Source organism: Ipomoea triloba, chromosome 7 (assembly GCF_003576645.1).
Source record: "Ipomoea triloba cultivar NCNSP0323 chromosome 7, ASM357664v1".
Lineage (NCBI taxonomy): Eukaryota > Viridiplantae > Streptophyta > Magnoliopsida > Solanales > Convolvulaceae > Ipomoea > Ipomoea triloba.
The window spans coordinates 22,909,755-22,934,038 of NC_044922.1; the positions used below are offsets into that span (position 1 = coordinate 22,909,755).

The 24,284-nt window shown below is 35.0% G+C and overlaps 1 protein-coding gene and 1 non-coding gene across 2 annotated transcripts; one reads left to right on the forward strand and one right to left on the reverse strand.

The window, feature by feature from the left end:
- The first annotated feature begins 4,282 nt into the window (after positions 1-4,282).
- TRNAM-CAU lies at positions 4,283-4,354 on the forward strand. The gene has a single exon. It is a non-coding gene; the product is annotated as a tRNA-Met (tRNA).
- A 1,915-nt stretch (positions 4,355-6,269) lies between these two features.
- Positions 6,270-8,802, reverse strand: LOC116024907 (chloroplast envelope quinone oxidoreductase homolog). The gene is made up of 4 exons (XM_031265944.1): positions 8,623-8,802; positions 8,068-8,209; positions 7,872-7,963; positions 6,270-7,216 (listed from the first exon to the last, which is right to left on the reverse strand). Exons 1-4 carry the CDS (start codon positions 8,701-8,703, stop codon positions 6,518-6,520), a joined length of 1,014 nt encoding a protein of 337 aa, XP_031121804.1. The 5' UTR covers positions 8,704-8,802; the 3' UTR covers positions 6,270-6,517.
- Positions 8,803-24,284: the final 15,482 nt, after the last annotated feature.

Consider the following 24,284-nt stretch of genomic DNA (forward strand, 5'->3'; position numbering starts at 1 on the left):
ACACACCACTCAATGTTACGAAATACACCACTCAATGTTAAGAAACACACCACAATGAAACACAATGAAACACACCACAATGTTAAGAAACACACCACAGTGCATATTTGTGTGGTGTGTTTCTTAACATTGAGTGGTGTATTTTGTAACATTGAGTGGTGTGAACCGCACGACCGCACGGGAAGGCACGGCCACACCTGAACATGACCCTATATATATATATATATATATATATATATGGCATGCTCTAATGAGAACGGTCGCCCAAGAGAGAAATAAGAACTATACATAGTCGTCCACATATCCAGATCAACGAATCTGATGTAATTTTAAAAATACAACGCGGTGGCATTTTCATAAATAACTCAAACTTTGGTGCAAGTAAATGTGTTATAAGTGCAAGTAGTTTGTACACATTTGCAAGTGAAAAAGTGCAAGTAAAATCACTTACAAGTGCACATATTTTTACTTACAAGTGCAAGTAATTTACGTTATTAACATTTGTGCACCTAAGTGCAACTAATTATAAAGTTATGTGCAACTATTTATAACGTTAGGTGTACTTAGTATTGATGTTCAGTGTACATAATCCTTGCACTTGTAATACATTTTACTTGCACTTAATTGCACTATATGAAACTGCTACTTGCACGTGTAATTCTAATAGTCGAGGACCAAAGTAGTTAGGGACTAAATTGAACGACTTTGATAGTTAGGGACTAAATTGAACGACTTTGATAGTCGAGGACCAAAGTAGTGAAATTCTAATAGTCGAGGGACCATTTTAAGTAAAAATTGCATAGTTAGGGACTAAATTGAGCAACTTTGATAGTCAATGACCAAAGTAGTGAAACCCTAATAGTCCCCAAGAGACTTGACCAATTTTCCAACTTCTTCTCAATTTGTAAAGTGGAAGCGAACGACTTACAAGTATAAATTAAAATTTATACTCTTGTAATTTCCACTTAATTGACTAGGCTTATACTCGGCATAATTCATGTACTAGACTCAAAATAAAATAGGGGATCTAATATTACATTTTTGGCTCATCAAAACAATTACAATATATTTCTAACAAATTACATATGCATGAGCATCTCCTATATAATCTTGCATTGATATAATTTGAAGTACTTATTTAAAAATAAAAATTGAGTATTATCTCATTCGCGCAATGCGCGTGAAAAACTAGTACTATTAATAAAAGTAATTAAAATCTTCTTCTTCAACTTTTCCATCTAGACTAATATTATTAATTAATTGGTAAAAAAATTAATAAATATTAATTGGTAACAAAATTTTATTTACCAATATGAGAATAATTAAACCATTATAATTGTGAGAATACTCGAAACAAGTTCTGCATAATAAATGAAAAATTCTTTGGAAATTATGCATAATTTTATAAGGAAATAATAATTTATTAGTTATTATTTACACCAATAATAATAATTATCCTTTAGTTTTTCTATATTTATTTTAATAATAATATAATTGTCTAAATCATATTGCATGATCATGGTAATAATTACTTGTCGTATAAGGAAGTCGTTGTAAATCATCGCAAGAACATCGAGGTTTTCACAAATCTGGTGGTGTGCAAAGAGAAATTCATGTAGCTGCATGAGGAAATTCACATGTTGAGTACGTGGAAGTGGGGGCAGAACCGAAAAATGGGATTCACGTGGATGAAGCAAATGAAGGCAAAGGAACACAAGTTTAAGAAGATTGTGGTTCGTGTAGATGAAATCAATATTTTCAGTATTTGATTTCAAAGTAATTATTAAGTTTTATATTAATTTTTCTTATGTGAGATATTGTATGACATCTTTTATATGATTTTCTCTTCTTATTCTTTTTTATCCATTTTTTTAATGCCTAATAATTATCCTAAATAATTATTAACAATTGTAAATTTAAAATTAAGGCAAGTATAATTTATTTTGTACTGTGGACACATTATTTTTAAGAATTTTGATTTAATTAAATTATACCTTAATTATAAAAAAGCTACCTAATAATTTTAGTGTTACACGGGACATAATAATTACCATAAATAATATTTAATAATTTTTCATTTGTATTCAATAATAAAATTAATAATTAATTTTAAGTCAATTATAAAATCTTTTGATGTGTGGATACATTATTTTTAATTATTTAGGTTTAATAATATTATATCCTTTTTAGAATAATAATAATATTATATCTTATTTATAAAAAATCTAAATTAATATTTTTAGTACTACGGATGTGACTAAGAATTATTTTAATTATTAAGGCAATTAACAGATATTTAGCTTGATAATAAAAAGTCTTCAAATGTATAAAATGTGGTAGCATAAGAATCAATTAGTAAGACAATTATATTAGGCAATCTAATTAATAATTTACTTTTTAAATTATATTTGCTTTTTAATAAAAGTATATACACAAATTATACTTATCAATATAGAATTAAAAGTGTACACACACATACATACATACTAAGGCTATGTTTGGCAAACGTAGCTGAAAAGGTAGCTAAAAGCTAATAGCTGAAATTTGAATAGTTGTTAAACTAGCTGTTATGCTTAAAAGTGTTTGGTAAAATTAGCTTTTTAATAAGCTGGTAAATGTAAAAAGACTAATTTAATAAGGTGAAACTACATACATTTGGAGTGGTTAGTCGCCTAATTGTACTTTTTTTTAGTTTAGTGGCCTAATTGCACTTTCAGGTTACGTTCAGTGACTAATTTGAACCTTATTATTATTATTATTATTATATTATCATAACTAAAGAATATTTTTTTTTCTTGCATTAATGTATTATACGGAGTATGTATTAAGCCATTTTTTTTATACATTTCCTAATATAATTTTATCTAATTGATTTCGAGACTAATATATAAATCATACATTTCAAGATTTTTTTTACCTTACCATAATTACTCATTTTTCATTGTATTTATTGTTTTTTCAGTCACATACTTAAAAACTACCCATAATGACTCATACTTTCGTTTCACTTAATGAAATAAATGCCTAAAGTACTTTTTGCACAATAAGAGTACAATTTAGGTTTATTTCATTGGGCTTTGTATGTATTTATTTATTTACTTATTTATTTATTTTATTTACTTAGATGAATAAAATAATAGTAATGATTATCTTGTACATGTATCTATATTAAATGACATGTATACAATATATTTGGACTATGGATATTACTGACATATTTTATGAATGTGTAATTTTATATTCTAATAAAATAAAATGAAAATTTCACGTAAGAAATTGATATGTGGAATTTATTCTAATTAGATAGAATTGAAGTGTAATATTTAATTTAATATCTTCATATTGTAGATATGTTTAAATTTATTTGTTTTGTATTTTAGTTCAAAATTTTAAAATTAAAATAATTTATTTTATTCGAATTTAATTGTATATATTTTCAAATCTTATATTTAAATTACAATAAAGATATAATTGTATTGATTTAATTTTAAAATAATGATAATGATTTAAGTTATACTTTTGCACTAATGTAGTATATCGATCTAAATATTTTTAAAATATTATAATAAATCCATTCCGTGCAACGCACGGGTGAAAATACTAGTATGTGAAGTAGAAACTCCCCAGCCAAGTTAATCGAATAATTAACTTAATAATCACAATATTCTAAATTTGATTCCCTATAGTCTTTTTTATTTAAGCCAGTTTACCTCATTATGGTCGTTTACCAGTTAAGGTCACGTGGTAGGCTTTACCCCACCGCACCTTCGAGTAGCGGTTACAAATTTTTTGTAAATCATGGTTAAAACATTTTACAAATTCACAAATCATGATTAAAGCATTTTAAAAATTTGATTAATTTGATTCAATTATCAACCGAATGAACACCTCAAATAATTAATATGCCAAGAATATGTATATATAGACTCAATACAGGGTGATGAGTAACTGGGTGTTGGTCAACAAATTTAGCTTTGAAACTCAACTTGATAAGCTTATATATTTCAACTTACTTGTTACTTTTTTTCATTATATTTCATCTATAATGTTCAAATTATTTACAAAGTACTCTAGTTTTTTTATTTTTTTATTTTTAGTCTGATGGAATGTGTTAATTTATATCTTCTATAGTACATACAAAAAAAAAATGTATTCAGATCTTCTATTTATAGTGGATAAAAGATAAACAAACTTTTGCAACTTGCTAACAAAAGTTGAGGTTGTAAGCAAAGTAGAATCTGTAAAGATTAATAAATGTAAATAATAGCTTAATACCCAACAAATCAGAGTGGCGCAGCGGAAGCGTGGTGGGCCCATAACCCACAGGTCCCAGGATCGAAACCTGGCTCTGATAGAGTGGCTTCTGGATTTTTTTGTTCAGTCACCAGTCTACTGTGGCTAGGGAAACAAGAAAATTATGGAACCATCAATGGTGCGGTATGGTCACTCAGCAAGTTGAGATTGCACTTTCCGGGACAGCCTTCTCCCTTCCTGGGCTGCAATTCTTGTCTCTATCACACTGGTTCTCATGTTTGCAGAGGTAATACTATACATATTTGCTCATATCTTCAACCTACAACTCTTCTCATCTAACTATCTGCAGATTTTGCCTCATGCCATAATTCCTCACTATGGATTGAAGGTTGGAGCAGCAGCAGCGCCGCTTGTTCATCTGCTTCTCTGGATATTCTTCCCCGTAGCCTATCCAATCAGTAAGGTACTCAAATACACAGCTGCATAAAATGTAAAATTTTGGATTGCAGCACAGCTTTGAATGACAGCAATTGCAGAAATGGATTAGGTTCTGCTGCTGAGAATTTAGGGCTACTAAGTGGTTGTGTTTCCAGGTTTTGGATTGGATGTTGAGCAAAGGCCATGCTGTTCTTCTGTGTCGAGTAGAGCTGAAAACGTTTGTAGATTTTCAGGTAATCTGTGTTCCTGTAAGCCCATTATTGAGCATATAATATACGGAGTATATAATAATAAATGTACAGTCACACTATCAGTTCGTATATATGTATGCCTAATTAGCAAATGCACCCATTTTTGTGTTTCAGAAGCTGAAAATGCTGGGGCTGGCTCCTGGATGCATGATGCAGACGAGGCGTCGTGCATTATAGATGAGGAGAATTCTGCGATTCGCGAGTTCCCTGCTGATCAACAAGTGGTTGGTGTGATCACAATGGAAGATGTAATTGAGGAGCTTCTTCAGGTGCCCAATAAATGGAGAGAAATCCAGTTTCATATATTATCTTGATCTGAATCAATCTTTACTGCTTCATGGTTACTATCTGTGTTGCTGAGATTGTGTCATTTTTGCCTCAATGTCAGGAGGAGATACTAGATGAGATTGATGAATATGTTAACATTCACAACAGGTAAAAATCCCAGAATTTGACAAGTTTGATTCCCAACTGGAGCGGCCTATTAGCCTTCTTAGTTTGAGCTATTGGCAATTTAGGCTGGTTGTCCTTTGTCGACTAGGGTCACAACTCACAAGGCAGGGTCTACCAGTGCACACTCTCTGACAGTGGCTACGGGTTCCCCTGTTACTCAAAAATCCCAGAATTATGGAAGCTGCAGTTTATCCCTAATCTTGAATTCTAACAGTGTTGATTGATTGATTGCAGGATAAAGATAAGCATAAACACTTCACTGGAGGAGTCTCTTCTGCCTGCAGGATCTTGTTCTTCAATAAGGCTGAAATGGTGTAGTTTTCTGGCTTTTGAAACTTTGATTGATCATCTTTTTTTTTTTTTTTTAATATTACATATTTATCCATAACTAACTGGTTCAGACAAGGAAAGACAATAACTTCTAAAACCATATAGTTACCAAACCGATCATCTAAGGATTGTTAATATTAGGTTAATGCCACATTCTTTGTGTAATAATTATTTAATTTATAGGTAGCACTCTTGCCACATTGCTAATTTAAATAAAAATAAATATTAATGTTATATATTAGATTTAGTTATCATCTGTATTGATTTGATAGTGTCACTTGAAATTCAACATTTGGGGGTCCTAAGAGCTTTGCTCGTTGTTTTTTTAGGATATTGTAAGATGGTCGATTACTTTTTCATGTAACTTATTTTAGTCTTTATTTCTTTCCTATTTTTTCTACTAGTTTTTTTTTTTTTTTGAAAACCTTCTACTAGTTTTATTAAAAGTCTTTAATAATGACATAATGTCCACATATATCATATTTATAACAATTATCCACCACAATTTCATAAAAAAAAAAAAATTAATAGTGTCCACATATATTATATTTATAACAATTATTCATCACCAGCTTTCAATTGAACCAACTAACTTTTAATAGCTACAACTATAATTATTGGCTAGTTGACTGGATTGAATTATTCTCACAAAAATTATTACAACATTAACAAATATAAGTTTTTTTTTTTTTTTTTGCTAAATCAAATATAAGTATATAACCCTCATCTATATACGGAGTATTTGACAACATAATTAAACACAAAAGATATATGAACTGAAAACTTTGCGGCTATGGCTCCACAATGATTTTTCCGGTAGCATGTCCACTCATCATCTTGGCCCATGCATCTTCTGCTCTGCTTAGAGGATGCTTTGAATCGATGGTGGTCTTAAGCTTCCCCTCCTTCACCAACCCAACAAGCCAAGCCAGGCTCTCGCTCTTGGGGGTTATAATGCACGGCAACAATTGCTTCTTTGAGAAGGTGAGTTTGTGCAAGGCAAATGTGAAAAAGGCTGTTGGGTTAGGGGTGAGGTCTATCACTTTCCCATTCTTGCTCAAATTAGCCTTAAAGGTAGACCAGGGAATGCCCCTGGCGCAATGAATGACCGCGTCGTATTTCAACCCTGATGGACTCCTGAGATCAGTCCCTTCCGGGGTTGTGTAGTCCACGACCTCGTCGGCCCCTAGGCTCTTCACGAAGTCGATGTTGCGGGGCCCACAGGTAGCTGTGACATGGTGTAGGTTCCCGAGTTTTGCTAGTTGAACGGCATAGTGACCCACTCCACCGGAGGCAGCGGTTACAAGTATGTTCTTGTGGGGGCTGATGGGGTCATCGAGCTTGATCCCTGCAGCTTCAGTGAGGGCTAGGTAGGCTGTGACACCAGCTATTGGAAGGCCTGCGGCTTCAGCAGCGGATACTTCAGGTGGCCTTGCAACAATAACTGAGTTCTCCTTAGCTATAGCATACTCCCCAAGTCCACCCCCATTCTGTTATTATCAAACACAACATGAATTGAAGAAGCCATGCAATGTGTGCTTAGCCCTAACACATTTTATGCATATCAACAGAGTTTTTTTTTTTTTTTTTTTTTTTTTTTTTTTTTTTTATTTATGACGGTTGGACGGAGGCCTGGGAAGGATCAAGTCCAGCATCATGTGGTTAGAGAGATGGTTGGGCAGAGGCCTAAAAGGTCAAGTGCTCTTGAAAATGTGGCAATAAATAAGGAATTAAAGTTGCGTCTTGAACTATAGTTTTTGACATAATGGTAAGTGTTTGATGTTAACAAGTGGTACTAGAGCCATAATTGTAAGCATTTGATGCTAACAAGTGGTATTAGAGTCACGTTAAGACTAACAGGTGCTTGGAGAAAGCCGGAGAAAGGCCAAGTCCAGCCAACACCAGATGACTAGAGAGAGCCTGACCTCTTGAAAATGTGGCAGTATATAAGAAAATAAAGTTACCTATACACAAAATTTAAGAGTTATAACTTTTGACATAGCGTTTGATTCTAACGGTTATCATCCATAGCATTATAAGATATGATGTATATATTTTTATTTTTATTTTTTATAAAATTGGTGCAAGCTAGACACAAACCAAAATACTGTACATTGGAAGTTATGATGAGAACTTGGGACTTACTCGAGCACTGAGCACTGCGACAACTTTGTTCCCCGGCTTGAAATTTTTAACACCAGAACCAACCTCCATTACCTCTCCTGCTACATCAGTTGCTGCTCCAGTTTCCAGCCAAAGAAAACATTGTTATATATATGAATACAAGATTAGAAAGTAAGAAATGATGGCCATCCAAAACATAACAAAGCAGTGGACTAACCAGGTATATAAGGAAATTTTGATGGAAGGAAAGGGCGAATGATGCCACTTTCAATTCTGCAATCAAATGGGTTTAAGCTTCTTGCCTCTATCTTTAGCAACACTTCACCTTTACCAGGAGTGGGTACAGGAACTTCAACATGCTGCAATACATTACCCACCTCACATAATCAAAATTTGATTCTATCGTATCCCCTATTGCAAAAATGGGCCGCTTAGGCCTAGGGGAATCGCTCCCTAGACAGCAGCCTAGCGCCTACCTCGGCCGACTGAACCGAGTTGACGACCAACTATATCAAATTTGACCGAGTTAACTCAGACGTGTATTTATATAAATAAGAGAAGTAATATATATATATATATATATATTATAATATAATATATGACATATACACACCCACATGCACTATTTTTTTGTTTTTATAGGTCGGTCACCTAGACATTTTCTAGGTTCTAATAGGCCCTAATTTACAGCTAGACTAGTGTCTAGAGCCTACTGCAAGCACCATATATATATATATATATAAGGAAATTAAAGGGGAGGGAAATACTATACCTTCAAAGCTGCAGCCCCACCTCCATAGCTGTCATACTGCACCGCTTGCATAAGCCGTCTCTCCGCCATAACTCGACGCATGCAATAATATTTGGAGAAATTGAATATAATGGTTGGACTAGTGATCGAACAAGGGTGAATAATAATGTGATTTAAATAGCTGAAATGGATCGGAGTTTGAATTTTCTTCAGCTGCGGGCGGGGCGGGGCCTCATTAGCCCTTGGCGTGGCTAGTCCGGCACCACAATTTATATATGAACCGTCGTCCCCATGCAGATTGACCTTTCGCAGGCGGCGCCTACTTTTCTGTGTACATATATTTCTTCATAGAGCGGACGACTTGTCGCCCAAGGTAGAATTGAATGGAGTTTGAAACTAAAGGGAATCATTATATTCTTGAAACTTCTTGTTTATCTCCGGCAGGTTTCCTCAAATGGTAAATACTGAACTAGTGAGTTATAAATGTTTATATTAAGATTTAAACAATCACCCTATTGCATAACAAAAGGTATCCACTACTGCTTCACTACATACTCATCTTGTTATTTTATTGCAAAATATAATTAAATACCAATCTGCACACAATTTTATTTGTATTGAGAAGTTTCATAAAAAACAAATATATTATTGATGATATAAAAATTAATTTAATTTTTGTCAATAAAATTAACAATGATGATTAAATTTTAATAGTTCAATTAATTCATATTTTTAATTTTGAACAATTAAAATTTTTATATTCGGTATTAAAATACATGTGACTCAATTTATTCAAATAAAATACATTAACATTTGCAATGCATAAATAAAATGTTGTTAATGTTAATATCTTTTAAATAAACTAATAAGTAATATGCACTTTAACATTTGGAAAAATGACGATTTTAGTCCATTATTTATACCTAGCTAAATTATTTACTCAGTCCATGAATTATTACCCTACACAAATTTTTTCTTTAATTATGTTGAAAGTGGTAGTTTTAATCCATTACTTAAGGATTTTATTAACATTAACAATTTATTTTGAATTTTCAAATTATTAAAGGACATATTAGTTATTTTGTAAAAATTTTTCAAATTCCCTCCATGAATTTTTATATATACGCTACTCTTACTTACCGCAAAACCCTTGCTAAATACTTGTTTGTATTGATTGAGGAGGAATCTAAGAAGCAAAAATGACAAGGTGGAGATTACTTAGGATTCAAAATACATCGAATAGTAAGTTTAATGTGTTAGTTTATTATAATTTTTCCTTTTGTTGTATGTAAATTACTCTTAGCTTTTTGATATCTCAACTCATTAAGTTCATACCTTAAGGTAATATATGCAATTTAGTTATTTTAATATGTTAATTGGTTGAGTGTAGAGGTTTTTAGAAAAGGTGAATGTAGTGAATTACTATTTTAATCTAAATATTATTTTTGTGTATTATTATATTTCGTTAGAGATGTAATCATTTTTCACCATATCATGACGTTGATTTTAGATTTTGTGGAAGTTGAGTGGATGAGATAATTATCATTATTGGTCTTTACAAATAATGAAAGCAGAACATATAATTATCTAGCCTCCACCAATTAGTAGTCAATATATACACTCAAGAAGATTCAGTACAACCTCCAACATTTGTTATTAGTTAGTCATCTCAAAAAAAAAAAAAAAAAGAGACTAACAAAAAAACTGCAAATTTTACTGTGGACCGCACATCAAAACGACGTCGTTTTGATTAATGAAAACAAACGGCTGAAACGGCCTCCGTTCCACGCAACTGCAATTCCCTTTCAACACAATTGCATTTCCCTTTCAACATAGGTGCAGTTCCTTTTCGATATAACTGTAGTTTCATTCGACATTATACACTCAAATATGTGAAATTGTTATTTAGTTTCCTTTCAACACAACTACATTTTCTTTTATAATACACTGCAGTTTCCTTTCAACACAACTACAATATCATTTCGATATAACTACAGTTTCATTGAGCAATATACACCCAAAATGTGAAACTGTTATTCAGTATCAGTTCAACACAATTGCAGTTCCTTTTCGATATAACTGCAGTACCCAAAAATGTGAAACTGTAATTCAGTATCAGTTCATCACAACTGAAGTTCCCTTTCAACATAACTGTAGTTCCTTTTCGATATAACTGCAATACCCAAAAATGTGAAACTGTTATTCAGTATCAGTTCAACACAACTGCAGTCCCTTCTCAACACAACTGCAGTTCCTTTTCGATATAACTGCAGTTTCATTCAATAATATAAAAACAAATGTAAGACAGTATCTTTTGAGATGAACTGTAGTATCAGTTACGGAGCTCCGTTATAACTAACGGTCATCGTTTCTCTCACTTACTGAAATGACATCGTTTTGTAACCATGGTCCACAATGCACTGTGGACCATGGTACACCGTATAACGACAGAAAAAAACAACAACATCATTTTATATTAATTAAGAAGCAAATTCAAAAAAAACAAACAAACTAAGGATAATACATTACTGGAAAAAATGACTAATATTGTTTGGGGGAGTTGTGTCTCAAAGACCCGCTCAGACTAGACGTGTGATATAGAAGCTAGCATATGAGCAAAAGCTAAAGAAACAGACCCAAGGGACCTAACTAATTCGCAGCAATCACTAAGAATAATGCCCAGATATGACCGATGGATTATATTTCCTGTTAGAGTTCGAACAACCACTTGGCAATCAATCTCAACACACACGGCCAAATTATGGTCCACACAGTTGTGTACATCATGTGTTAGAATAATGTACATTATATTTTAAAATAATGTATATTACATGTTAGGATAATGTACATTATGTATTAAAATAATGTACATTACGTGTTAGAATAATGAAACATCTAAGCTAATATAATGTACATTATGTTTTAAAATAATGTATATTATGCTTTAGAGTAATGTATATTATGTTTTAGAATAATGTACATTATTAGCTATTGTTGCAGCTGGGTGTGCGAAAAATGAAATTAAGCAAAACGACAGTCTTTTTTAGACTGTGGTCCACACACAGGGGCGGAGCCACCTTATGGGGTAGGGGAGCAGAACATCAGTCTGCCAGGGCTAACAATTATCTCCGCCACCGTCATGGCAATGTCATCATCTTTGCCACCTCTCTCTTGATGAGCAGTGGTGGACTTCTTAGAGCATCCTTATCAGTGGAGTTTTTTCGTGGTTCTTGAAGAGTTTTTGTAAGTGTGATTAGGAAAGAGAAAATGGAAAGAAGAAAAAGAAAAAAAGAAAAAAAATTAAAATCTAACAGCAAACAAAAAAAATAAAGTTATTGTTGAAGTCAGAGTGGCCGCCAACTGACACGCCCCAGCGGGCACTTGCTGGGAAGCAATGTTGCGCCCAGACGCGCGATTCAGCGAGTGTTTTTTTTTTTTTTTTTTTTTTCCAATCTCTGCCATCTCCTGCAAAATCAATTGATTTTGCAGGAGATCAATTCCTCCATTTTTTGTTCCTCACATCAGTTTGCATTTGCTCCTCCAAATTTTGTGTCTGACAATATTCACTTATAAACTACTTGTTGGAAAAAATAGCATAAAATGACATTTTTAGTGGCTATTTTGTGGTACAAATATATGTGGGGTTCACTTCCGATTTGGGTTGGGTCAAAGTGGATTCGGGTTCTTCGTAGTTAGACGAAGAGATTGATATATGGTACGCACAAAATGGATAATGGGTGAATGAGAAATTGGTTCTCAAAGTTGACCTATTTGAGTTGGAAAAATGGTGGGAAAGCTTTGAAGTAAGCTTTTGTCCACATTGGTTTGGGAAGTGGGTTTGCACCACTATTTATACAAGAGCCTTTCTATGGCTTAGTGAATTGTATAACATAGAGGCTCTCTTTCGCGCGCAGGGGGGGTTGCAAATCAAATCCCAAAATGAGCCTGAAAGGGGCTCCTAGCCCTTTTGGGAGGTAGCAAATAGAGTGCTTCGCTCGACTCGTGTTAACCCTTTCCAAATTATCCTTTTCGTTCTTATCATTGTTTTGATCCAAGAAATATTATTTTCGTAGTAATATTTCCCAACAGTTTCCCAACAGTCTTAAAACCTTATTCCTTTATGTTTTGTATCTAATTTCCTCGAAGAAATGGAGAACCCCGTTTTGCCAGTTCACAATGAGAACGAAAATGTTGTTGAGAACAATAATGGTGGGAACGACAATAATGTTGCCCAATCCAAGACTCCACCAGTGAATGTTGGTTCACAGGACGGTGGGAGCACCGAGGGGTACATCCCCACGATGCGGGTACCTACGGTACCGAGTGGTTCGGCTGAAAGGCCGAAGAAATTCACCGGAATTTGTTCGAATTTCAAAAGGTAGCAGCAAAAGATGCTGTTTTACCTGGCAACTCTCGGGTTGTCACGGTTCTTGACCGAGAAGGTTCCAGAGTTGAAGGAACATGATCAACAATCTGTGATGGCAGTTGGGTTTTGGAAGGATTCAGATTTCCTTTGTCGCAACTATATCCTGAACGGACTGTGTGATGGTCTTTACGATGTATATCGTAAAATTGGCACATCGAAAGCGTTGTGGAAAGCCTTGGATCATAAGTATAAAAGCGAGGATGCCGGCGCAACAAAATTTGTGGTTGGTCGATTCCTCGATTTTAAAATGGTTGATTCCAAGACCTTGCTAAGTCAGGTTGAAGATTTGCAATTAATCTTTGACGAAATTCGTGACAAGGGCATGGTATTGAGTGAATCCTTCCGAGTGGTATCCATAATCCACTTGCTGCCTCCAAGGTGGAAGGACTTCAAGTACTACCTTAAGCATACGCGAAAGGAAATGAACCAGGAGGACCTGATCCAGCGACTCATATTTGAGGAGGGGAACAGGAGAAGTGATGGGAAGAATCCTGTCATTGGTGGCGCAAAGGCCAACGTGGTGGAACACGTTAAAAATTCCAAGAAGGCTAAGAAGGATAAGCAGAAGCTGGGTCCAAAAGGTGGCGTTACCAAGGCCAAGTTCCATGGTAAGTGCTACAATTGTGGCAAGCCTGGCCACAAGTCTTCTGAGTGCAAGGCTCCAAGGAAGAAGAACAAGAGTTCTGAAGCCAACGTTGTCGGAGAAAGCAGTCAGAAAGAGGAGGCCGAGATTAGCCTTTCGGCCATGGTGACCGAGGTGAACCTCGTGGGTTCAAACCAGCGCGAGTGGTTTATCGACACTGGTGCAACAAGGCATTTGTGTTGCAACCAAGAGATGTTCAGCACCTTTGAGACTGTTGAGGGCGAGAAGGTTTGGATGGGTAACTCTACTCAGTCTGCTGTGGAAGGCGTGGGCAAGGTGGTTCTGAAGATGACTTCCGGGAAGGAACTAACGTTGAAAAACGTGCTGTATGTTCCAGAACTGAGGAAGAATCTGGTATCTGGCTCGTTGCTGAATAAGCATGGCTTTAAGACGGTGTTCGAGTCAGATAAAGTAGTTTTGTCTAAACTAGGAATGTCTGTTGGTAAAGGTTATGTAACTGATGGGCTGTTTAAGCTCAGTGTAATGCCTGTTATCATCAATAAAAGCAAAATCAATTCTGTTTAGGGTCTTCCAATTTGTGGCATGGTAGACTAGGTCATGTTAATTTTAATTCTATGCGTAAATTAATTAGCATGGATATTCCTACGTTTGAAATAAACACAAATAATAAGTGTGAAATTTGTGTTGAAGCAAAATTAACTAAAGCACCTTTCAAATCGGTTGAAAGGGAAACTGAACCACTTGAATTAATCCATAGTGATTTGTGCGATTTTAGATCGATTCAAACGAGAGGTGGTAATAAATATTTTATCACTTTTATCGATGATAGCACACGTTATTGCTATGTGTATTTGCTAAAGAGCAAAGACGAAGCCTTGGAAAAATTCATTCTTTATAAGAATGAAGTTGAAAACCAACTTAATCGGAAAATTAAGAAGGTTAGAAGCGATCGAGGTGGTGAGTATGAAGTACCTATTGGTGACTTTTGTGCAAGTGTAGGAATTATACACGAGCGTATGTCACCTTACTTACCTCAATCGAACGGTGTTGCCGAACGAAAGAATCGTACATTGAAAGACATGATGAATGCGATGCTTATAAGTTCGGGCCTACCTCAAAATATGTGGGGTGAGGCGATTTTGACAAGTAATTACCTTTTAAATAAGGTACCCCGCAAGAAGCTCGATAAGACTCCTTATGAGCTGTGGAAAGGTAGGAAGCCTTCCTACCAATACCTCAAAGTGTGGGGGTGTCTTGCCAAGATTTTGGTACCAACACCTAAGAAAATAAAGATAGGTCCAAAGACCGTGGATTGTATCTTTATTGGCTATGCACATAACAGTAGTGCTTATCGGTTCTTAGTACACGAGTCCCATAATCCGGATGTACATACGAACACGATAATAGAATCAAGGAATGCATCCTTCTTTGAGAATGTATTTCCTTGTAGGTCACCAAGTACGTCAAAACGAATGTTTGACGAAGCTATGGATAATGATTGTGGGGAATCTGAGAAAGAACCCGAGCTCGAGCCTAGACGCAGTAAGCGGGCAAGAGTTGGAAAATCATTCGGTCCAGATTTTCTAACTTACTTGTTAAAGTATGATTCGGGTACTCTAACTTGTTTATTAGAAAATGAACCAGATTTTCTATCTTGTTTGATAGAAAATGAGCCTCGAACGTACGTGGAAGCTGTGACTTCTACAAAAGGACCAATGTGGAAAGAGGCTATTAAAAGTGAAGTGGATTTTATTCTACAGAATCACACTTGGGAACTTGTTGATCTTCCTCCGGGTAGTAAAACCCTTAGGATCCAAGTGGATCTTTAAAAGGAAGATGAAACCGGACGGTTCCATAGAGAAGTATAAGACTAGGCTTGTAATCAAGGGTTACAGGTAACGCGAGGGCCTTGATTACTTCGACACGTATTCTCTCGTAATGAGAATAAACTCTATTCGGTTGATACTTGCCATAGCCGCGTTGCGAAATTTGGAAGTTCACCAAATGGACGTGAAAACATCTTTCTTAAATGGTGAGTTAGATAAAGAAATCTATATGGAACAACTCGAAGGGTTCGTTGTTCCGGGCCAAGAAAGGAAAGTCTGTAAGTTGGTTAAATCGTTATATGGGTTAAAACAAGCGCCTAAGCAATGGCACGAGAAGTTTGACCATGCGATGTTAACCAATGGTTTTAAAATAAACGAAAGTGACAAGTGTGTCTACGTTAGGGAAACGGTAGATGGGTATGTCATTCTTTGTTTATACGTAGATGATATACTCATCGTCGGTAGTAATGATCGAATGATCAAATCAACCAAAAACACGTTAAATGCAAGATTTGACATGAAGGATATGGGTTTGGCTGATTAATCCTCGGGATTAAAATCATTAGAAGGCCTGACGGTCTTGTGTTGAGTCAATCTCATTATATTGACAAAATCCTTGAAAAATTCAACAAGGATGATGATCAATTGGTTAGAACACCGTTTGATACAAATGTCCATCTAACCAAGAACCATGGAGAGGGTATTTCTCAAGTAGAATATGCTTGGGTTATTGGTAGTTTGATGTATCTTATGAGCTGTACTAGGCCGAATATTGCCTTTGCGGTTAGTAAACTTAGTAGATATATGAGTAACCCTGGTGATATGCACTGGAAGGCAATAGTGAAGGTTATGAGATACCTCAAGTATACTCGTGACTTTGGACTGCACTATACCAGATATCCTGCTGTACTTGAAGGGTATAGCGGCGCTAACTGGATATCGGATATTAAGGACTCTAAGTCCACGAGTGGCTATGTGTTTACACTAGCTGGTGCAGCCGTTGCATGGAAATCTTCTAAACAGATCGTGATAGCTAGATCCACGATGGAATCTGAGCTGATAGCCTTGGACAAATATTGTGAAGAGGCTGAATGGCTACGCCATTTTCTAGAAGATATTCCTAATTGGGAAAGACCTGTACCTCCAATTTGTGTGCATTGTAATAGTCAAGCCACACTTGGACGAGTACGGAGTCATATGTATAATGGTAAGTCTAGACATATACGTCATAGACATAATACCATTAGACAACTTCTCACAACAGGTGTTGTCTCGATTGACTACGTGAAGTCAAAAGACAATATAGCGGAACCGCTAACCAAAGGGTTGAGCAAAGAAGTTGTGGAGAAGCTTACACGAGGAATGGATCTAAATCCCTTGGTATAAAAAGTCCTATAGTGGATACCCAACCTAGCCGGCACCTAGGTTCAATGGGATAACTAAATTATAGAACGGAGCGTGTCACTGTGGGGGTCTCGGACTTCCTACTATTCCTCGTTAAGAACAGTGGCTCCCGCACGAGGTTAGCATGTTGATGCATTAATGATTCGTTGTCATCTGACATATGCTGTGTATGCAATGTCGATGGACATATGTTGAGTTGCGGGAAAGTCGAGAAAGAATCGCCTATGTGAGAGAGAAGTAAGGGTTGCTTCAAAGGAGAATTGAATAGGGCTCAATTCTTTAGAAACTCTTGCAGAACCAAGAATGGTGACCCACGACCAAAATGGGCACAGTCATGAGAACAGAGCATGGTTGGGGGGTTCTTGTGTGAGATATGTCATCGTCTACACAAACGGCAGTCGGTTCAAAGACATCGCATTCTACCGTACAGCCAGTAGAGTAAATGTATCTTCACGAGGGAAGGTTCAAAGGGTAACACCTACCTATCCTATGCAGGGATCGACCGTTGAACACAGTTGTTTCCGCTTTCAAAACAGCCTCGAAAATCAATTTTCATTCATGTGGGGGAAAATGACATTTTTAGTGGCTATTTTGTGGTACAAATATATGTGGGGTCCACTTTTGATTTGGGTCGGGTCAAATTGGATTCAGGTTCTTCGTAGTTAGACGAAGAGATTGATATATGGTACGCACAAAACGGATAATGGGTGAATGAGAAATTGGTTCTCAAAGTTGACCCATTTGAGTTGGAAAAATGGTGGGAAAGCTTTGAAGGAAGCTTTTGTCCCACATTGGTTTGGGAAGTGGGTTTGCACCACTATTTATACAAGAGTCTTTCTATGGCTTAGTGAATTGTATAGCATAGAGGCTCTCTCTTGCGTGCAAGGGGGGGGGGGTGCAAATCAAATTTCAAAATGAGCCTGAAAAGGCTTGAACTCGTGTGCGCCGGCACGAATGTCGTCCAGAAAGAGGACTTAGAGCAAGTACTAGAGACCAAGAGGACTCGATCCGTATCATCCCTCTTGTACTCCTCGTGTTCTCGTCTGCGACCGTTCAGACACTTAATTCATCTGTTACGGAATTAATTTCGTATTAATTCCAATTTTTAAATTTTGAATTAAATCTCAAGTAATGGTCAGCTGTTACAGGAGTTAAAAAACTGATTTAATTATCAGATTAATGACATGGTTAATTGCTATTTAATCTTCAACCCCTATATATTCGTTGGTGGAAGCAGGAGATTTACACAACACAGACACACAACCAAACAACGAATTGTTTTCTCTCTTGAAACTCTGCTTCTACTCCTTTCTCTAAACTGTGTTCATACCGTTTGCTCTAGTTCGCTAGGTTCATCAGTTTGGGTGCTCAAACTGTGAATCGTAACACATTTTATCCTAGGAAACCTAGGCTACAACGCTCCTAGCACTTTTGGGAGATAGCAAATAAGGTTTTAAGAAAGAGTGCTTCGCTCGACTCGTGTTAACCCTTTCCAAATTATCCTTTTCGTTCTTATCATTGTTTTGATCCAAGAAATATTATTTTCGTAGTAATATTTCCCAACAATTTCCCAACACTACTGATGTGCATGCCCTTAATGAACTCTATGCAATCAGGTGAATTAGCCACTACTTCACTGTGGTGAGGCTCATAAGGGCCGTAATAATAGGTCGTTGCTAGTGGGCTGTGCTCGTAAACTGACAACGACCACTGTATTCTTGCATATTGTTAGCGGTCTTGGAGAGACCAGGCAGCATGATGAGCTGAAACACGACGTCTCGAAACCGATCGAGCAACGAGACGTGAGTTTTCTGAGTGCAGTAGCCGCCGCCGCCCTTGATCCGCGACGACATGCAGTAGAAAGGGCTGCTGACTCACCTTAACAATGTCATATATATATATATATATATATATATATATATATATATATATATATATATATATATATATATATATTCATGAACAATGGGAATAACAAAAGTCAAAATTCATGAATAATGAAGTATAAATTACCGTTCGTAACATTAGCTAATGGTTGGCGTATTGAAGACGTTGAACTTAACATATTTGGCATATTCAGTGAACGTCCATTGGACAGTGTAAACATGTTACGCATATCAACTGTAATTTGTTTAATTCAAACATATATAACATCACATTGATCGTATAGAATTTGTTTTTATTCAAGCATATATAACAACACATTTATCATATAGAACAAATGAGAAAATTGGTAGTGAACTAATAGAGAAAATTCTTACCATCTGTGACGATATTCGAAGGTGTGAAGGGCCCAATTGTATTTTTCAATTCATATAAACTTGGGTGGCTAGCAACTGCATTTGTTTTGCAAAATAAATAATTGCATCAAATAAAGACAAAATAATATTTATATGTAAAAAATAAAATAATTACTGAATATATAACATAAAATTAAAATATTACTTTAGTCGAGATGAGAAATAGGACAAATTGAATATAACATATACCATTTGTGATTGCACTTAATGATGTTCCTCCAATGTCCACATTATTCTCTTTGAATGACTTTGATGAACATTAACTAAAACAATTTAACCAAACAAATAAATCAAAATTTGCATATAATTTAACCTATTATCTTATATTATATGTTTTTAATAGTAGTACCTTTGCTAGGTATATTAATTGGTGTTGATGGAGAGCAAAGCGTGAGTCCACCAAATAATGCTTCATGTTATTAGAATTGGAAGGGGGAAACCTGGAATAAGTGTCAAAGATAGCTATGGTTATACTTAAAACACCAAGATGGATGATATCCAGCCCTATCATTCTCAATCAAAGATATTGTTTCATCTGGAGGGTCACTTTTGATGTGCATCCCTTGGGGAAGTTCTTGAAAGTTCGTGCTAGTTAATCCGCTACTGTGTTTGATTCCCGGGGCACTGCCCTTATTCTCCAGGACTGTATGGACTGCAACTCCTGTTTACATGCTCTAAGAACATTGTACGTCGCTTGGCTGGTTCCTGAGCTGTTCAAGACTCCTTCAACTATCTCCCGAGAGTCTCCTTCGAATATAACATTTTGGAACCTCATTTGTATGGCTAGTTGGATGCTTCTTAATGCCATGCTTCTTAATAGGGCCCATGATCTAGCCATTCCCTGAAAGGTTGTCCCCTACATTTTGTATAATTTCTGGAAAGAATTCTTTTCCATACCTCATCCGCTAGTGGACAATTATTCTGGAGAACATGTTCAAAATCCTCTACCTTATCAGTGCACGACCAACATTTATCACAGTCTGCTATACCTCTTCTCACCTTCATGCTGTTAGTCATGATTTTCTCATGTCGCACTAACCATAAAAAAGTTTTAATTCAACTTGGTATTTTCAACTTCCAGATGGCGTTCCACTTGGCTACTTTAGTGGATCTCGAATGATCAATAGTTTCTGAAATGCTAGAAGCAATGTCATATACAGAGCTAACCGTAAACATACCCAAGTTTGCGTTTCTCCAGCCAATAGTATCTTATGCTTCCCTGTTCTCTACTATAATGATTGCTGCTAGTTTGTCGAGTGTGTTTGTCGGGAGCAAGTGTTGAAGTCTGTTCCAATCCCATCCAATGCTAGTATTCCAATAGTTTGCTACCATGTTGTGCATCTCTGTTAGAGGGATTGTAGCAATGGCTAGCCTATTCAAAGGGCTTGAACCAAGCCATGTGTCGCACCAAATAAGGTATTTGCTCCATTCTTGACTAGTTTTATTACCCCCTTCTATAATATAAGAACAATCTTCAAAATTCCTTTCCACACATTTGACATACATGTCTTTTGTCGCCATAGAGAGCAGTCATGTGTATAAATTGCATACTTTGATTTGAGTACATGGACCAAAGAGTCCTCATCCTGTAAAATACGCCACCCAAGTTTAGCTAAAAAAGCCTCATTCATCGCATCTAGCTTGCGGATGCCCAAACCTCCACTGTCCTTATTCTTAGTTACTGTTTCCCACTTTACCAGATGACTTTTCCTTGCCTCAAGAGAGCTTCCTCATAAAAAAATTTGGGTCAATTGTTCAATAGATGCTAGTACTCCTTTAGGTAGCAATTTTGTCTGCATGGTATAATATGGGATAGCCGTTAGGACCGATTGAACTAAAATTTGTCTACCAGCTAATGATAAGGTCTTTGATTTCCAGCCGGCTAACTTCTATTGAATTCTCTCAATAAGTCCTATATATGAATCCTTCTTCATTCTTCTGTGGATCGAGGGAATTCCTAAATGTTTTCCCATGCCTTCCACTTTTGAGATCCCGGTTATCTCAATAATTCTCTGCTGCAAGTCAGGTTGTGTGTTCTTGGAGAAGAATAAGGAGGATTTCTAAAAGTTTATCCTCTGGTCGGAGTATTCACAAAATAGTCCCAAGCATCGTATCATCTTTGTAGCTTGCTCCAGTGTAGCTTCTCCGAATAACACCATATCATCTGCAAAAAAGAGGCGAGAAAGATGAGGACCATGTCTGCTGAGTTTGATTCCTTTCCACTTACCACTATTTATTGAATTGATTATTATATGACTTAATCTTTCTATGCATAGAACAAAGAGTAAGGGTGAAATATGGTCTTCCTGTCGAATTCCCTTCTTTGGAAGAAACCATTCAAAAATGCAGCCATCCCAGTTAGTCATAAGTCTTGAGGTTGTAACACACTCCAGGATATTCATTTTCCATATTTCATTGAATCCGATGTCCTTCAGTGTATCCTCTATGAAATTCCATGCTAGTTTGTTATACGCTTTTTCTAGGTCTACCTTTATGATTAGCCAACCTATTGCAGCTTTTCTATTTCTCATGGAGTTTAAAACCTCTTGAAAAACTATAATATTGTCAGCAATCTGTCTTCCGGGAATGAGGCTTGTTTGATGAGGGCCTACTAGTTTCTTCGCTGCTTCTTTGAGGCATGTTGTCACCAAACAATGCTTCTTTGAGGCATGTTGTCCCAGCTACTATAGTTATTTACTAGTTTTCAAACGCGCGTTGCGCGATTAAACCAATGCCCAATGCGTATTTTTAAATTAATATTCCTTAATTGGTTAAAGTAGTCATATAATAATGAGAGAGAAAAAATGCTAAATTAATAAAAATCAAATAAATAGTCTCGATGCTTATATATTTTAATAAAACATAACGAAATTGTAAATAGCTAAATTACAACTAAAGTAAGTAGAAACAAATAAACCACTTACATGGGAGCAAATGGCGTGTCATCATTGTCACTTGTTTCGACACCAATCCGACCATTTAAAATCCATGTATAATTGTATTTGTGATCAAGTACTTTATAGTTCGTCCGGACAGGTTTGACAATGACATTTGAGATGATATACCATTTGTTGGTTTGTAAAGTGATATCATTTGAGATGATATACCATTTGTTGGTTTGTAAAGTGATATCATACATTATGATATACCATTTGTTGGTTTGTAAAGTGATATCATACATTCCAATGTCATTATCAAACACTATTGATTGAATATCATACATTCCAATGTCATTATCAAACACTATTGATTGAACCCGAGTTTCTTGCATTTAGATATAGCATTTACAATGATGTTAGTGGTGAATGAGAGCATCTTCATAATAATAATAATAATAATAATAATAATAATGAGAAATTTTTTACTATTTATTTACAGTTTCATCCACAACACTACATGCAATGATACAAGTATAGATGAACAGATTATACAATAGATATATTTACATAACGATATGAGAACCACAACATTACTTACAAGGATACAAGTATAGATGAACAGATTATACAATAGATATATTTACATAACGATATTGAAGTTATACTAATTAATGAGTATACCATCATTGATTTAAAAAAAATTGTAATCATTATGATTACAAATACAAATAATAGAATTAGCATGATAATATTTTGACAATCATACCTATACAATGTCAAGTAGGTGGTGTGTTGCAGAATATGTTAGGTTTAGTTTTAGGTGAACACCAGTGAGAAGGGGAGGAGTTTATATACTGTTATTTTGGGTAGAATAATGATTTAGTTAGGAATCTATACAAAATTGTATTATAGAATCCTATTAAGACTTCGATATTCTAATTTTAAGTTAGGAATCTATACAGAATTGTATTATAGAATATTGCCAATTTGTCTAAAAACTGCAATAAAGAAACAAATTGTCTAAAGAATTTAATGTTAAACTTTCATTATATTTAACGGAAAGAATTTGGTAAAATTATAAATGATTCGGATATATTAGGAATTTTATTTGAGGTTGCACAATAAGAAGAACACAAAGTACAATATGTTATAGCAGACTATTACACCGACATTTTTTTAGTTCTAGTTAGGGGTCTAACATTATTGGCTCTTATTATAAGTGTAGATAATGAGGAAGGAAAATTTATGTGTATTTTATACATAATAAAATAGGCGCGTAGGCTATTATAAAAATAAATTTGCTCACCATTAAATCTCAAATGAACTGGATTAAATGCTGAAGAACCAATAGTTGTTTGCAGTACCAACTCATTTTCTAAAAAAACAAAAAAAAAATCAGTATTTATACAATTCTCATAGAATGATTTACCTAATATGGTAAAATATGGTAATACAATTCCTATTCGTACTACTATTGTAAATTAAAATGGGGTAATAGAATCCTAATAAAATATATTCTTTTTTTTTCACTCTCCTATTCGTAATACAATTCTAGATTAATATTACTAATCGTAATAATACAGTATATATAATTCCATGTAACGCATTCTATACTATTAAAAAGAAAATAAAAACAAAATCCTCAATTTTAACCTCTCACCCAAAACAGCCCTATACTACTAAGGTTTACGTAATATTGTAAAATATGGTAATACAATTCCTATTCGTACTACAATTGTAAATTAAAATGTGGTAATAGAATCCTCATAAAATATATTCTTTTATACGAATCATTCTATGAGAATTGTCTATATACTGATCCTTTTATGTTTTTTTTTAAGAAAATGAGTCGGTATTGCAAATAACTGTTGGTTCTTCAACATTTAATCCACTTCATTCGAAATTTAATAGTGAACAATTTATTTTTCTAATAGCTTATACGCCCTATTTTCTTTTCTATAAAATGCAGTCATAAATTTTCCTTCCTTCCTCAATGTAGTTATAACAAATCCGATGCACGGGTGGAAATACTAGTTATATTTACAATTATTATGCAAACCTTATAGGAATGTTTGGACGAGAAGTTAAAATGAAAGATTTTATTTTTATTAAATAAATAAAATTTTGAGCTATTACATAAAAGTGCCAATTTTTTAATTTATATATGAAATTAAAACCCAATAAATCATCGAAAATTTACAAGGCCTTAGACCAAGCACTGAGAAGCCATGTATACTATACTTA

Bases quoted from the DNA above. Each gene is read 5' to 3' on its own strand.
- LOC116024907 (XM_031265944.1), bottom strand. From the start codon at position 8,703: ATGCGTCGAGTTATGGCGGAGAGACGGCTTATGCAAGCGGTGCAGTAT. The intron at 8,210-8,622 runs GTATAGTATTTC...AATGTATTGCAG, and splicing joins GTGGGGCTGCAGCTTTGAAG to CATGTTGAAGTTCCTGTACC. The intron at 7,217-7,871 runs GTAAGTCCCAAG...TGATAATAACAG, and splicing joins TCGCAGTGCTCAGTGCTCGA to AATGGGGGTGGACTTGGGGA.